This window comes from Nicotiana tabacum, chromosome 6 (genome assembly GCF_000715075.1).
Source record: "Nicotiana tabacum cultivar K326 chromosome 6, ASM71507v2, whole genome shotgun sequence".
Taxonomy (NCBI): Eukaryota; Viridiplantae; Streptophyta; class Magnoliopsida; order Solanales; family Solanaceae; genus Nicotiana; species Nicotiana tabacum.
In genome coordinates this window covers 71195547-71211400 of record NC_134085.1, presented here as the reverse complement: position 1 = coordinate 71211400, position 15854 = coordinate 71195547, and the positions used below count along the sequence as shown (strand labels likewise).

Sequence of the window (15854 nt, the reverse complement as noted above, 5' to 3'; positions counted from 1 at the left end):
TTTATATTTGGTTTAATTGTTTAACTACTCATTCTTAAGACCTATGTGCAATTATCTTTTTACCGCTTTTAAACACTTGATTATTAACTATAAAATATCTTAAAACGAGTCACGCATACGTGTACTCATTTCGTTTGGCGCGTCAAAAATCATGTCACGCGTACGTGTCCACAATTAATCACGCTTTATTAATTATTAAAAAAGTTTGGTCAAAGTTGCGCGAACGCATATCTTGATTTATTTTTAGAGAATCGTAATTATGTCACGCGAACGTGTATACAATCACGATGACAGATTAAGTCGTGCCTAAAGCATTTTAGCGGTAAAATTATAATAGCCACAAAAATTGTCTACTAACAGATCCTCTGCTAACCATGTTTGAATTCACAACTTGTACTAATAAAGACATTAGATTTTTATAAAGTGGATAAGGTAAAAAATAGTATGGAAGAATTCAGGGATTATCCATATAATCTAAAATAAAAGATGAGTTTGAACATAATAATACGTAACTCAAACGAGCAAAAACTCAAACACCATGTAGGCAAAATGGACTTAAATTAAATTACTCTACAATACATGGCCTAAATAAGGCAAAGTTGAGCAGCCAGATCTCATAACATTTACGATAGAACATTGAACCTCAACGATTATAAGCATGAATCATAACGTCACCACACCATCAAAACTTTAACAAACAAAAAATCATACAAACATGCAAGTTCCCTGAATAAGAAGAAATGAGAGTTTAGATATGGACCTTTAAGATGACACTTTTCAATTTAACAAGAATCTTCAAAGAAAGCTTTATAGTTGGATAAGTAGCAATCGAAACCGGGACGAAACTCGAAAAGGAGCTAACGAAATGCGACCTCGAACTCAACCGAAGCTTGTGAGTGTCATGGTGTTTTGGGAATGATTTTAAGCTGGGTTTTAATGCTAGGTAGCGCATGTTTCAGATGGGAAATTAGAGGGGGTTTAGAGCTGATTTTTATGCTGCTTTATGGCTCTTTTCCGTTCTCACCGGCAAACTGAAAACTGAGCGGAAAATGGAGTGACTCCGACGAGGATTTTATAGCAGTTGGGTGGAAACGGTGACTGACAAATTGGGAAGTTGAGCAGAAGCAGCAAGTAGTTTATAGGTGTTTTGGTCCTAAAATGAGGGAAAAGGCTATCGTTCTTCAGGTGAGGAAGGTTTTTTGGCTGCTTCTCCTAGGGTGGTGCTATTTTCCCTTTTTTGGGAATGTTGTCGTGCTTCCCTTTTTTGTGTAGGCTAGGTCTATTTTAGATGTTAGATACTATACATAGGGGTAGGGATTAGGTTAGGGGTATGGGCCTAGGAATTATGGGCTAGGGAATTGGGCCAAAGACTAAAAAATGGACTATATGATTTATAAAGATGGGATAAACCAACCTAAAACTAATTCATCCTTCTAAAATTATGTAAAATTATAATATAAAATATAAAACTAATTATAATTAATTGAACTAAACTATAAAACATAAAACTATTTTTGTGTTTTCAAGATTATATAAAAATAAAGATAAGGTACTATTTTTTGTATATTTTTTTATTTAAATTTATGAAAGATACGTAAACTAAAATATTTTTTGTAATTTTTATTTTTATGACGAAAATAAAGTAAAGAAGTCAAAAATAGTTAAAATAGCTATATTAGGCCTAAATTAAATATTTACGTGCTAAGATGTGAAAAATCTTGGTGAGGGTCAAAAATCACATGTCTACAGCTGCATATTGTTTATGTACTCAAACTACGCTTATATACTTAATTGTATAGGATCTGAGGCAGGTACATCTGGCTACCAGTCTGGTGCGCGTTCTTGATCGTAGTCCGAGACTTCCACGGTGAGCTGCTCCCTTCCTATGCCGTTCAGCAACATGATAGAGTCTCTTTGTACTTTTGGCTGTCTATTCTATTTCAGACAGTAGGATAGATTTATTTTTTTGTATATTCTACTAGATGCCCACATACTTGTGACACTAGGTCTTGGCACACACATTGGTAGATTATTCTTTTGGGGTAGTATAATTATTTTTGTACGTTACTAACTATCACTTGTTTAAAATTCAAATTAAGAAATTGCTGCAACTGTTTTAGTAAAGTAAACCTAGAACTTATCACTATTTTTGTGTTGGCTTGCCTGACAATGGTGTTGGGCGCCATCACAATCTATAATGAAATTGAGTCGTGAGATCTACCTTTTGTTAGATTTGCTTTATTTTTTTTATCATATTTGAATTTATATTTTACTTAAAGGAATCGAAGAATATTTACCGTAAGTGATTTTACTTTTCCTAAAAGGAAAATATAAATCTCTTTTGTAGTTGACAAATCTCTTTCTCGTAGAAAAAATATTACGGAACTCTAAAATTAATTAAGGATCTCTCCTTCAAAAACACAATTGCATCCACAATATAGTTCTTAAAAAGAGTTATGTTTAGGGAAAGAATTTATTCTTTTATATTAGTAGATTGATGTAGGTCAATGATGTAAAAATAGCACGGTATAGTCAGTTTTCGGACTGAGCATTCAAAAATAGCCAGCATTTTCGAAGTCAATGAAAAATAGCCACTATTTTGCTGTAACAGAGACCGGTCTAGCATAATATACTGGAGTTCGGTGCACCTATGTATGATGCTGGACCGGTATACTTTGCTGACTCCAGTATAATATACTGGAGACTGGAGCACCGGTGCTCCAAACTCCAGTATATTATACTGGACAATTATACTTGCTGGAACTCCAGTATATTATGCTGGAGTTCTAGTGTACTTATGCTGGAACTCCATCATATTATGCTGGAGTTCCAGCATACTTATCCTGGAACTCCAGTATAATATGCTGGAGTTCAAGCATACTTATGCTGGAACTCCAGTATAATATACTGACGTATTTTTCGGGTTTTGAACAGTGTTTTCGCTCAGATTTATCTTTACATGAAAAGTGACTAAATTTCGATTACTTTTGAAACTGTGCTATTTTTGAACGAACAATTATACTTGCTAGAACTCCAGTATATTATACTGGAGTTCTAGTGTACTTATGCTGAAACTCCACCATATTATGCTGGAGTTCCAGCATACTTATCCTGGAACTCCAGTATAATATGCTGGAGTTCAAGCATACTTATGCTGGAACTCCAGTATAACATACTGGCGTATTTTCCGGGTTTTGAATAGTGTTTTCGCTCAGATTTATCTTTACATGAAAAGTGGCTAAATTTCGATTACTTTTGAAATTGGGCTATTTTTGAACGACCCGTTGTAAATCTAGTTATTTTTGAATTTCTCCCGTCAATGACTAAACTATATTAAAGTGTAATGTCTCTTTTAGTATAATTCTCTTTATCGTCTGATTTATCATCATATAACTTTTATTGTTAGCTTCTGTATGATGCCTTATTATTTCGACCCCAACATTTTTTTTTTGTTTTAGTTGGTACCGGAAATACTCATTTTCTAAATTAAAGCTCCTTCTGTCAAATACACCATAATCAACGGAAGGTATACTCCATAGGTACTTCGTACGTCCATAGCTGTTCTACTATACGAATTTATATATTCTTTCAAAAATTAAAAGCAAATAATGACGTAAAATATGTTCTCTTTATCAAAATCAAAATTTGAAATATTCACATTAACAACTAAAGCTGTCAAAATAGGTCAGCCCAGCCCAGCCTAGTCCAAGCCTCGTGGGCTTTTAAAATTTGAAGGGTTAGGAATGGGCCGGCCTGTCATATGAATGGGCCTTAAAATGGTCAGCCCAACCCAGCCCTAAGAGGGCCACGGGCTAGGGCGGGTCGGACCTTCAATTTGTTTTAGAAAAAAAATTTCTTTAAATCCTTAAATATTTTTTCGTGACATAATCGATTAATCATGTAAACAACTTCTGTTTGCGTATAGCGTAAAAAAGCTTGATATTTGAGAAGAATCTCATAATTGAAATGCAAATTCTCTATATCTCTAAGTATTCTTTTTTAAAGTTACATGAATATTTTCTTAATACTTTTCTTTCATATTCCTCAGATTCAAGGATTGCTTCAATAAGTTTATATGCTGAGATTTTTTTAATTCAGGATTAACATCATTTGCTGATATCATCATTATAGTCTATGAAATTTTTAAAATTTCTGAAATTTGCTAGTGGTCAATTTTTTTTTTGTGTGTGTATTTAACATTGATCTTTTTCGATATTGAAAAGTAGTTTAAATATTAATAATATATTAAAGTAATCCAAACTAATCATTGGCTACTTAAAGTAATATTTTTCTTTTGAAAAAATATTATTATTGGCCATCTAAAACTTTTCGTGTTCATTATTAATTAAGAAAAATAAAATTTAATTTTGTCATATTACATGCATGTCAAAAATATAAATTCTAATTGATATGGAAGGTAAATGAGCAATCTAGGGTTGAGGAATAGTGATTATAGTTCATATTTTTTAAATATTAAATATTTGATAGTTAATTAATTTTTGGCCGACGGGTCGGCCCAAGCCCAGCCTCGATCAAGCCTCACGGGCTAGTGGACTGACTTGGGTCAGGCTTATAAGCCTCAGTTTTAAATAGGCTAAAATATCCTAGCCCAACCCTACCCAAGAAGCGGGCTGGGTTGGGCTAGCCTCACGGGCCAAGCCCATTTTGACGGCTCTATTAACAACTGCGTTGTTATTGTTAAAATAGCATGAGCCAGCCAGTTTTCGGACTGGTCATTCAAAAATAGCGAGCGTTTGCAAAGTCATTGAAAAACAACCACTATCTTGCTGCAACACGGAAAGTTGCAACATAATATACTGGAGATCAGTGCACCTGTGTATGGACTTCCAACATAGTATGCTGGAACTCCAGGGAATTCTAGTATATTAAACTGGAGTATTTTTTCGGATTTTGAACAGTATTTTTTTCCGATTTATCTTTACATGAAAAGTGGTTTGAAATTGTGACTATTTCTGAATGACCACCGGTAAATCTGGCTATTTTTTAATTTTTCTCATTGTTATTATTATCTTGAAAAAATGAAATTAGAACATTGGGATTAGAACGTAGGGAGTTCTTTAATGATATCTTTATCTTGAATGGAACATTTCAAGAATCTTTATCCATATTTATCTTGCAAAAAATATTATTTGAGATATTACACTCACTTTATTTATTTCAATTTTTTCTTTGTTTCAAATGATAAAAGTTTTGCAATGGGACCTATATAAATCAATCAAAACAAAATATCTCAATCATTTCATCTTTAGGACAAAGCGCATTTTTCTGAATGCCCTTTATACAGTCCCTCTTTCTCAGCATCATTTAAAAATGGTGATTAAGAAACATTCGAGATGATCCAGATGGGGCACTCTCACAGTCCATTCCAATTTCCTGCAAAATTCAACGTGGCTTTCGGGTAATTGACAAACTAGATTCAATTCTTCAGCTGTTAAGTTGATAAATATATATAATGGGGTTCAGTTCACCAAAATCTGAATTGGGGTTCTTATTAAGTATCTTCTTTGAAGACAATTCATATTCTTGTTTAGTATGAGCTCGATAAAACTTGTAGATAAGTTGTTTTTTATCCTCTGTCCCATTGAATGGAAACAGAAAAATGATTGTCTAATTGCTGATATTGGTATTATTCATTTGGTAATAACTTAAATTTTGGAGGATTGCTTTTCTACCCTGTTTGGCAACAACATCTGACGTATTGATCCCATTTAAAGAATCTAATTAATTGGCGGGATTGTAACCCTGATTATTGTTATCTAATTGCTGGGGTTATTCTTGTTATATAAGAGCTTATAAACTTTGAGAGTCGTTTGCTTTCTGACTGTTTCTTTTTAGTGTAAAACTCAGATTTGGAGTAGTGTCCTAAGAGAAGAGAACATCCAAATAAATGGGGTAGGTTGTTATTTTTGGGTTGCTACTAATAATGAATGAAAGTGATCAAAATTATGATTATGCAAGTAACTTTTTGTAAATTGAGTTGTTTGTCTTTTTTGAGTGATCGGGCATGAAATTTTAAGGAAGCTTCTTGTAAATTGTTGGAGTTTCTTGACAATTATAGCTCGGAAGCTTCCTACTTTCAGATCCAGGTTTGATCAATTTTGTTGTGTCATCATTCTTCAGGTGGCCATGTTATCTTCCAATTGGAAACTGGTAAACCACTTAGAAGGACATTAGTTGAGCTAACATTTCCCCGTCAAAGCGATAAAGCCATGTCTGCATACGGTCATATGATGGAGAGGGAATTTTCCGCTCAAAGTCTTTCAACCAGAGGAGGTTCAGGTGTGCATCCTGCTTTCTTTTTCTAATTTCAATTGACTATAAATATACTGCTCTAGGGTCCTAGCAAATCTTATAGTGAATGCTAAAATTTCATCACACACATTTATGGGCTCCCAAATGAACACATCAGTATAAGAGGTCGCACAAGTCATATAAAGTGAGTAGAATATCATTCCACGAGAATTTAGAATTTATGAACTACGACTAATTCCTAGGGTTTATAAACTTGCTCTATTCAATCTTATTGCAGTCCTAAACCTACTTTTTCAAGTGCAAATTAAGATTCATACCCAAGGTACTAAAGTATTTCCCAAAACATTGAAAAGACAAAATAGCCCTTAAAAGCTCATTTGATGCCCTTCGGGACCTAGCGTGTCACGATGGAAAAGTATAATGTCATAGTGCCTCATGCTAGTTTTGTTGTGGCACGCTGCGCTGCACAACTTGGTAGAATGGCCAATAACTTTGCGTAGGAGAGTCCAAATGATGAATCACTGGAAACTAGACTTTGAGAAATATGATATTGATTCAGGAATCCTGACCAAATTTCCTATATATTGAGAGTAATACTCTGTTGAACTGAGGTAATATATATTACTTTGAATGGAAAAAATAAATTCTCATTACCTACACATATGATAAAATAACATGAGATATACACACAAAACACCAGAAAACATAGCAATTTTAACTTAGAAGTATATGAATAAGTACATATACTTTTGGCTCATCAACATCTTGTTTTTGATCTGTTGGAGTTGAAGTTCGACTGAGGGCCTGATGAGCGCAAAACTGTCATCTTTATCTTCCGAGTAGGAGTGAGAGCCTCAAATCATGTCATCTCTTTCTCACAAGTTGAAGTAATAGCTCCAAATTATACTCATTTACTCGTGACTTGTTGCAGAAGTAGGAAGCCGTTATACTGTGGAGACGGGGCTTTACATTACTTCTTTTGCTGCCACAGTCCTCATTGCTGGACTTGTGACAGTTGGTGTTTCGCTAATGACCCTATTGATTACATTGGCTGTAATGTTGCGGTCATGTCAAACTCAGAGTGCTGGTGTTGTTGAGAGTCTTGAGATCTGGAAATCCACCGATGATTATAACTATTGCAAAACTTTTGTTCTGCATGCGGAACTAAATCTTTTGCCTTCAGCTTCTTTCCCAGCAATGTGCAAAAGCTTTGCTGTTGGTTACATTAAAGACGGTCACTACCTGAAAGACTTAAATATTACAGTTGGATTGGCAGAGCAATACTTCAGTAATCTCAAACCACTTCCTGATGGCTGTGACGTTGTGTTGATGGACATTGATGACCTCTTGCCAGAAGATTCTTTCTATCCCTACCAAGTGCTACATCGGTAATGTTTTTAATTATTGATATGATGGTCTTTTCTTATGCTCATCCTCGTAGTCAGCATTATCATTAACACTACATTATCTCAGTTGAGTTAGCTTTTGTAAATTGGAACTACAAATTTTGCGTAATACTTTATGAAACCAGCTTTCAGATTTACTGACACTGAAAAATCAACTTAAGATGACCTTAGCGATGCACTGTACTGGGAATTATCTACAATACAATCGGTAGGATGTTAACCTAGAAGCGTGTTAAAAGATTACATTTCCTCTGGGCTTGGGATAGTTAGATTAAAAGAGCTATGTATTTTCTTGTCAAGAATGTGTTTACTTGCTTTGATGTTTTCTACAAGTCGGACACGGTATATTTAACCTGCTGAAAGTTTTCTGCATAAGAATCTATTTTGCTTTGAAGATCTTTTGTTCTCCAGAGTATAGATTGGAATCAGTACTAGTACATTTTATTACTTTCATTCGCCTTTGTGATCTGACAATTGAAACCTCTGATTAACTGTAATCCCAGAAGACCCTAAGAGAACAATATTCTTGTACCTGCCTTGAGTTGACCAACAGATTGGTATTCCCAACTACAACAAATTAACATACTTTCTTATCCAGATTCAAGGAGCATGTTTGTAGTGATTGCATTGAAGATGTGAAATATCTGAAGCACCTATTTTTTCGACAACTGTACCTGATACTTAAAGATGGTGGGTGGAAACTGATTTTCTTGTCTAGGAAGACTGAGAGACTACATAATACCACAGCAGAATACCTTACTTCTGCTGGATTTGGTGGATGGTCATCGTTAATCATGAGGTATTGTTGCTTCCTAAATTGCTCGTTCATAACTTTCATGAATGAACGGTGAAACGGTTTAATAAAACAGATGAATATCTTTTAGCAGATTTTATTTAAATCGAAAAATCTTCCTCACATATTACGTTTTGGGTGTAATACTGTATTTTTATAATCATTCTTTAGGTCTAATGGGATGCTAAAAGTCAATTAATAAGGTGTTAAAATTGTCATAAGTATGATGATGCAGATTAAGTTTCTCTTTCTATCTTCTCTTATTTTCTACTAATTAGTGGAGCTTCAGATGTGAATAATTTGATTTAATTTTTAATCAGAAATTTGTTTCCATCTCTTTAGAGATTAATCCAATTTGTCAACAAAAAAAAGGGTCTCCTTAGACCAGATTTTAATGAATGCAACGATGTTCACTTGCAATCGCGGCTCTCCATGTGCAAAGACAGTGAACGTAGCATTCCCATTTTGCTCGAAGGAAATTCAGATAAAAAGTTCTTTCAGGCTTAATTGGCTAATCATTGATCAATGTAGCTGAGCACCTGTGTGTATCTTGGTGGCATTAAGTTTTTGCTCCTCTGTTTTTGCAATTTTCACTAAATTAAGTTTGCTCCTTATTTTATTGATTTTTCATGGATGGTAATGCTATTGCAGAACTGATAATGAACTGCAAATGGACCTACCTGAATATTTTTCCCTTCGAAGAAGTATACTGCAAAAGGAAGGATTCCGGATTGTTGCTGTGGTTAGCAGCCAGATGGATGCTTTAACCGGCCCATCTTTAGGAAGACGTGTTTTCAAGCTTCCAAACCGTATTTTTAATTTTCAAACGGAGCATTACCCTGAAAGCAGAGATGTATTGAAGTAAACTCTGCCGATGAAAATTTTCTTAGGAGATACTTAGAAGAACCATGTCTCAACTACATATCATATGGAATTTGGCTTGCAGCTTGCATAAGGGGGGAATTGTTGATTTGTCTTGGTTGGATCTTGATGGTCCTAGCCTTAAGCTACATTTATTCTACTCTTCAAATTTTTATTTTTTTATTTTTGTAATTTGTAGTATATTTTATTGCTAATTTGCTCATAGTGACTTGCCATTTTTGTTGAAACAGCGATTTAGAACTTTTCTTCATCTATTTATAATTCATTGTCTGTATTTATTATATTTGCAATGAATTCAGATTGATCCACGAATGGAATATCAAACAACAAGTTGATTGCGGCTTTATCGATGGAATTCTTACACTAAGCTTCTTCAAGCTAGAGAATACTTCCATGTATTCCTTCTTCGGGAATATATTTTGTGCTAAAAAGTGAAGTTTGCTCTACGTACGTTTTTACTGTATCTAAACATTGAATGCACTCTTCAGTTCTATAATTTAGTTTGCACCTGTGAAAGTTGAACTATGATGGCACTCTTGATTTTAAATTTTTATTTACAAAGATGGTCTATCTTGTGTTTCTTCCAATGCCGATTAGGATGTCCTGTTTCGCCACTGATTTCTGTTAATGAGGTGTTTAATTAGTTTGTCAGCAAAGTGTAGCTTTAAAAACAGAACAAATACAAATTAAGGAATCGAATGATTTAACGTGTAGGAAGTACATGGATTATGGAAGAATGGAAATAAGTGAGTTGTGCATGGGTTCATATTGCGACTAAAAATAAGACATAAGAAAACTAGAAGGTTTCCTGTAGTTGATAACTCGTTTTACAAAAATCTATACTTATATATAAATTAAAGCAAGAAAGTTAGCCATATATAATTGATATTATGGTTAAGTCAAGTGACAAGCTAATAAATGTCAATAGTACTAGATGAATGTTGGCCGGCCCAACTACTGAGATTTGCTTGCAAAATTTACATTGCATTAGTTGAAACACAATTTAAATTCTTAAACAATACTAAGTGACACAATAAGATGACTATGTTTTCAAAAGAAATTCGGCATCGGAGTATTCAAGCAGTGAAAAGTCTTCTTTCCCTTCTCCAATTACATTAACAAAGATGTCCAACAAAATACGATTTTGTTTTAATTATATATATATATATATATATATATATATATATATATATATATATATATATATATATATATATATATATACATTTAATGATTTTAGCATCCCTAATTCAGAAGATAAAGTGAAGAGAGCATAGCTCATACAAAGTGGAAGGAGTGACCTAAATAGAGGCAAAGTATTCAAACTTTGATGATGATATGAAGCTATCTTTAAGGTCAATTATTTGTTGGGAAATGAAAATTTTCACTTAGCCTGAATGTGCCTCTGAACGACTTTATATATATATACATACATACAGATTAACATACCTAACATGGATGTGCTAGCCATGAACTTGGTTTAAAAAAAAAATATACATCCAGGTTATTTTCAAAAATATATCTGACCTTAAACCATACAAAGACTTTAGTTCCCCGAATGCCTATAAGCTTATCTTTTATAAGAATATGCACCACCCTTGAAGATATCTATATTCAGAACATGTCTTGAACTTTATATTACAAGTTTGAGATGATTACATGGAATTAACACCACTTCCTTAGTGGAGATAAACGACATGTGTGATTTTAAGAAGGAAGAACTCTTTCAATGCTTTTTCATTAGCCATTTGTATTCATCAGCTTTCTCAATACATTTGCTAGAAGCTGATCTTTTTTCCTTTCAAATTCATGTTCATCGTAAACCTCTCAAATTAATATTTGTCCATTGTTTCCTCCATTTATGTGTGCTTTAAGTTAACAAGGAAATACTCTAATAATGTTTTTTTATTAGCCATTTGTATTAATCAGCTTTCTCAATACATTTGCTAGAAGTTGGTCGCTTTTCCTTTTAAGTTCATGTTTATTAGAATTCAGAAACATCTCAAGAAATATCGTTTAATATTTCCTCCACTTATTTCATAAAAGCATTCACCCGATCCTGAAAAGTTAAACATAAAGTCGTTCAGAGGCACATTCAGGCTAAGTGAAAATTTTCATTTTCCAACAAATAATTGACCTTAAAGATAGCTTCAGATCATCATCAAAGTTTGAATACTTTGCCTCTATTAAGGTCACTCCTTCCACTTTGTATGAGCTGTGCTCTCTTCACTTTATCTTCTGAATTAGGGATGCTAAAATCGTCAAGCTTCTCATTCTACTTTCATATTGATTTTCTTGTTAACGAAAAGTTTCATCATAGCATCTTTATTAGTTTGTTCTGGCCATAATTAACTTGTATCATCTGTGAATCTTGATGTAGCTATTTAAGAGACACAAAAAAATTAGCAGTTTGCTAAGATAAGAATTAAAAAGACTAAATACTGGTAGACATCTCCCAAAGATAAACAACGCATTATTTTTATAAATGAAGTGAGTGATATCCCAAATAGCAATTCACCTCAACTAGTTACAAAGTAAAAAGTGCTATTCAGTGGGGAATTCATTATGTAATACCATAAAATATGCATGAAAAGAAAATATACCAGTGCTCTATAGCTATGATTAGATATAGAATGCTAAGAAAAAGGGCAATCCGGTACACAAAGCAACCCACGTTCATGTAAAATCTGGAAAAGATTGCACCATAAGGGATGAGTTGTAGACAGCCTATCGTGATGCAAACATCAGTAAAAGTTTGGGTCATTGCTTTGCCTCAGCAAAATTAACAATACTACCTATAAGATGCACGAGAAACTGGAAAAAGAAAAAGTAAAAGCAATCAACAGAAGCTTTCCACAAGAATTCATCTTTTATTTTCCTTGAATTCTGATTGTGCTATTTCTAAGAAGTGAATAACATGAGAGGACATAAATATAGGGGCAAATCATCTAAAAGAAGAACAAATGATAGTTATATATATCCTTAAACTGCTCTACTAATTTCTTGACTACAATAAAATTAGAATCGAAACTAAAGTTGTACTTGGATGACTAAACCACTGAGACTTGTTAATCACATGCCAAAATGAATAAGGTTTTACCAAAATTAACTTTCAAATACAGGCAAAAGTACTGTCACAATATATAGCTCTCATTTTTTTCTCCCTTTTTATTTATGCTCTGCCAATGCAACTCATATGTTTTTTGATTAATAAGATTCAAGGTTCTCGTCTATAAACAAAATCAAGCAAAATCTTGACCATGAAATGGCTTAGAAATATATTTGGATCTATCTTCTTATATGTAGCCGTAAAGAAAAATCCAAGATAGATCATTCATTGCATCCACCAACCATAAAGAGTCTCACTTCATTTAGATCACTTCAAGTTTCTTATTCTGGTGACTATAAGCTGCTTCTATTTTTGTTCAATCTTTTGACATGTGATCTCTTTACTATTTTGAAAATAAACAAAACAACAAGACCAAGCACGACTAAGATATACATTTGTATATCTAAGTGTAAGTTTAAACTACATAAAAAAAAAGGATCAAGATCTATTATTTAATAAGAGGTCAAATATTTCCATGAAAGAATTCTCTCATGCCATGTCATGCTTCAAAAGAAACTCGAACAAGCCTCAAAATTGGAGAAGCACTAATATGTAATCGATTACGGTCTTTAATCACTTTAGACACTCTTCTGCCTCAGCCAAACTATACTATTTACAGTAGCTACACTGCAACCAAAAATACTTAATAGAACAAAAAAGATAAACAAAGAAGCTTCTAGCTAGATGAAATTGAAAGAAAGACATAAAGATAGGAGGGAAATACAGTTCTGATAAATTTCGATTTGGTATTTTCAGAAAGCAGACCTAGAATTGTAGCATTCAACTAACAAAATGAAAACAACTATGCAGTCTAGGAAAGTCTGAAAGTAAACATCATGAAAAGAAATAGAGTAAATGCAAAAGAGAAACATAAAGAAGAAATATAAAGCAGAAGAATATTAAAGAGAGAGTTGGCAGAAGATAAAACTGGGAGAAAATTTAGGCGCGAAACATTTGAAATTAACATACCTAAAATGGCGACAACCAACCGAGAAGATAAAGGGGACTCTTTCAGTCTGAAGGAAGGAACGGTATAAAAACTTGATGAAGCATGTCGGAGAGATGAAAGAAGATGCTTCTAGAGTTACGTTTGACTGTATCCGCGAGAAACAAGGCTGCTTGACTAAGCATGCGTGACCACGTATATCAAAAATCTTTTATGATATCAACACATGATATCACCATTTTACCCTTGTATATTTGAGTAAATATCTCTTTTGTCGTTGGTCGACCTGCACTTCTCTTTTCTATATAATAGAAAAAATATGATAACTTTATTGACTATTTTAGTTAAAGCAAGAAAGTTGCCATATATAATTGACATTATGGTTAAGCTAAGTAGCAAGTTAATAAATATCAATAGTATATGGTGCTTTATTCTATATTTGACTATTTAAGTTAAATACAAATATATATATACGGAATTTGAATTAAAAGATAATTTTGAATTTATAGATAAAGTTCTAAAATTTGAATTTAAATTAAAAATAAAATTTATCTTTTTTTATCATGTTATCATACTTAATTCGGTCAATGATCATATGCAATCATGTTAGGAACTTTTGTTATTTTTTTTAATTATTTAAATACTATTTCACCTCTAGCAAAAAAAACTACTCCATATAACTATAAAACTCTTTCACATTTAAAATCATATAAGTATAATTCTTTGAAACACTGTAACAAGATTTGAATAAAATGAAATTCTTTTAAAATAAATGTAATATATTGGATACACATCTATGTTTATCTAAATAACAAAAAAAGAGTTTACAAAATAAAATAAAAGTTTACTTACATATATAATAAAGTAAACATACATGTTGGAGAAAGAAACATCACAAAATCAGTTAGTATTAAAAAAAAAGTTGTTTCTTTTTTCTTCTTGGAGAATATTTGTTTGAAGAGTCAATTTGCATAAATGGACATCAAACAAATAACAAAACTTTGGCTATGCATTGCTTTCATTAATTTCAATTTAGGACATTCAAGAAATTGAAGGATATAAGCTGAAACCCTTTCATTTAGCTGTAGTCAAGCCAATATTGCAAGGGTATAATATTTTTTTCGTTGAAGAATATTAGTTTTGAATCATTAGATTACGTGAAAGTTTTTTTTTCAAACTCAACAAGAGAGAAATTGGTTTCTAATTAATAGTTTCTATAGCGACTTTTAAGTGTAACATTGAGTATATATAAAGAAAAAATTGGTATGATGTGAAATATTTTTTTAAAATGTAAACAAATTATTTCGAAAAAACTCTTTACTTTTTTTTAATTCAAAGATAATAAAAAGATAAGATATTTTTGAACATTAGTGGTAATAGAAGTTATATCATGGATAAACTCAAAAAATCGAAATCTTATGGAATATTTACATAATATCCACCCATATTTATTGTTTACTTTTTATAGCTAATATAAATAAATGATATACCGACAACACATGATTATACACATATTATATATGGATTATATATAAATTATATATCATTCAATATTTTAATTTAAGTGGTCGAGTGAACACCTATTTAGGCTTATTAGATAAAGCCAAAAGAAAAATATGAAATAATTTCAAGAAAAGACTAAAAATATAATTAAAATTCATATGTAGACAATTTTTATTAAAACTCATCCCTTTATAATGAAATAAATTAATTTTTTTGTAACAAAAGAAATAACGACATTAAAAATAAGATAAAAGAAAATAAATTTTGAAAAAAATGTTAGAAAAATCTAAAAACCAGAAATAAAAGATGACAATAAATTTCTTCTTATGTTTCATCTTTGTTGAGTATAAAAAATTTGAAAGTTAATCTCATCGATTTCAAATATATTTTTTTTCAACTCAAATACATAGATTATAAGATAAGGATATCTTAGAATATATTTTTTAATTTACATTATGTGTCATTTTTTAAAAATCACTATTACTAAAAAACTGATATGATTTTTGAATTTGAATTGGAATGCAATTTGAGTAGTTTACATTGAGGTTAAGCCAAGTATGGTGTCGAAAAATAAACTACTTGACAATTTTAAGACAATATATGCAATATTTTATAATCATAATAATCAACTAATTTAATATTTAATGATTCAAAGAACAAATTTTTTGTATATATAGGGTATTAAAAATTCAAATTCTGGGGCTAGAGATATCGATAAACTTAAAGTGGAGTCATACTGAAATAAATCCGGCCAAATAATTATTTAAATTTTTAGATAGCCGATTAAAGTGAATTTTAAATTAAAGATAATATCTTCACTTGCATCATTATAAAGATAATCATTATTATAATATATATAAAGTTTTAGAAATTAAAATTTCAAAATAGAAATAGTTTTTGAAAGATAAAATCATATCAAATAAGAGTTCAAGTCGTAGTATA

At 31.8% G+C, this 15854-nt stretch overlaps 1 protein-coding gene across 2 annotated transcripts; it reads left to right on the top strand.

The window, feature by feature from the left end:
• The first annotated feature begins 5257 nt into the window (after positions 1 to 5257).
• Positions 5258 to 9628, top strand: LOC107775523 (uncharacterized protein At2g39920). 2 transcript variants are annotated; one of them, XM_016595262.2, is made up of 5 exons: positions 5258 to 5419; positions 6142 to 6300; positions 7205 to 7661; positions 8278 to 8478; positions 9124 to 9628. In XM_016595262.2, the coding sequence occupies exons 2-5, from the start codon at positions 6231 to 6233 to the stop codon at positions 9335 to 9337; spliced, it is 942 nt and encodes a 313-aa protein (XP_016450748.1). In that variant the 5' UTR covers positions 5258 to 5419; positions 6142 to 6230; the 3' UTR covers positions 9338 to 9628. The 2 variants fall into 2 exon arrangements, with proteins under 2 accessions (XP_016450748.1, XP_075110945.1); XM_075254844.1 differs by lacking the exon at positions 5258 to 5419 and adding an exon at positions 5840 to 5913.
• The last annotated feature ends 6226 nt before the right edge of the window (positions 9629 to 15854 follow it).

What these genes read in the sequence shown, in the direction of transcription:
- LOC107775523 (XM_016595262.2), top strand. Translation starts at nt 6,231, where the DNA reads ATGTCTGCATACGGTCATATGATGGAGAGGGAATTTTCCGCTCAAAGT. An exon ending in TTCAACCAGAGGAGGTTCAG is followed by an intron (nt 6,301 to 7,204) that starts GTGTGCATCCTG and finishes GACTTGTTGCAG; the next exon opens with AAGTAGGAAGCCGTTATACT. An exon ending in TGGTCATCGTTAATCATGAG is followed by an intron (nt 8,479 to 9,123) that starts GTATTGTTGCTT and finishes ATGCTATTGCAG; the next exon opens with AACTGATAATGAACTGCAAA.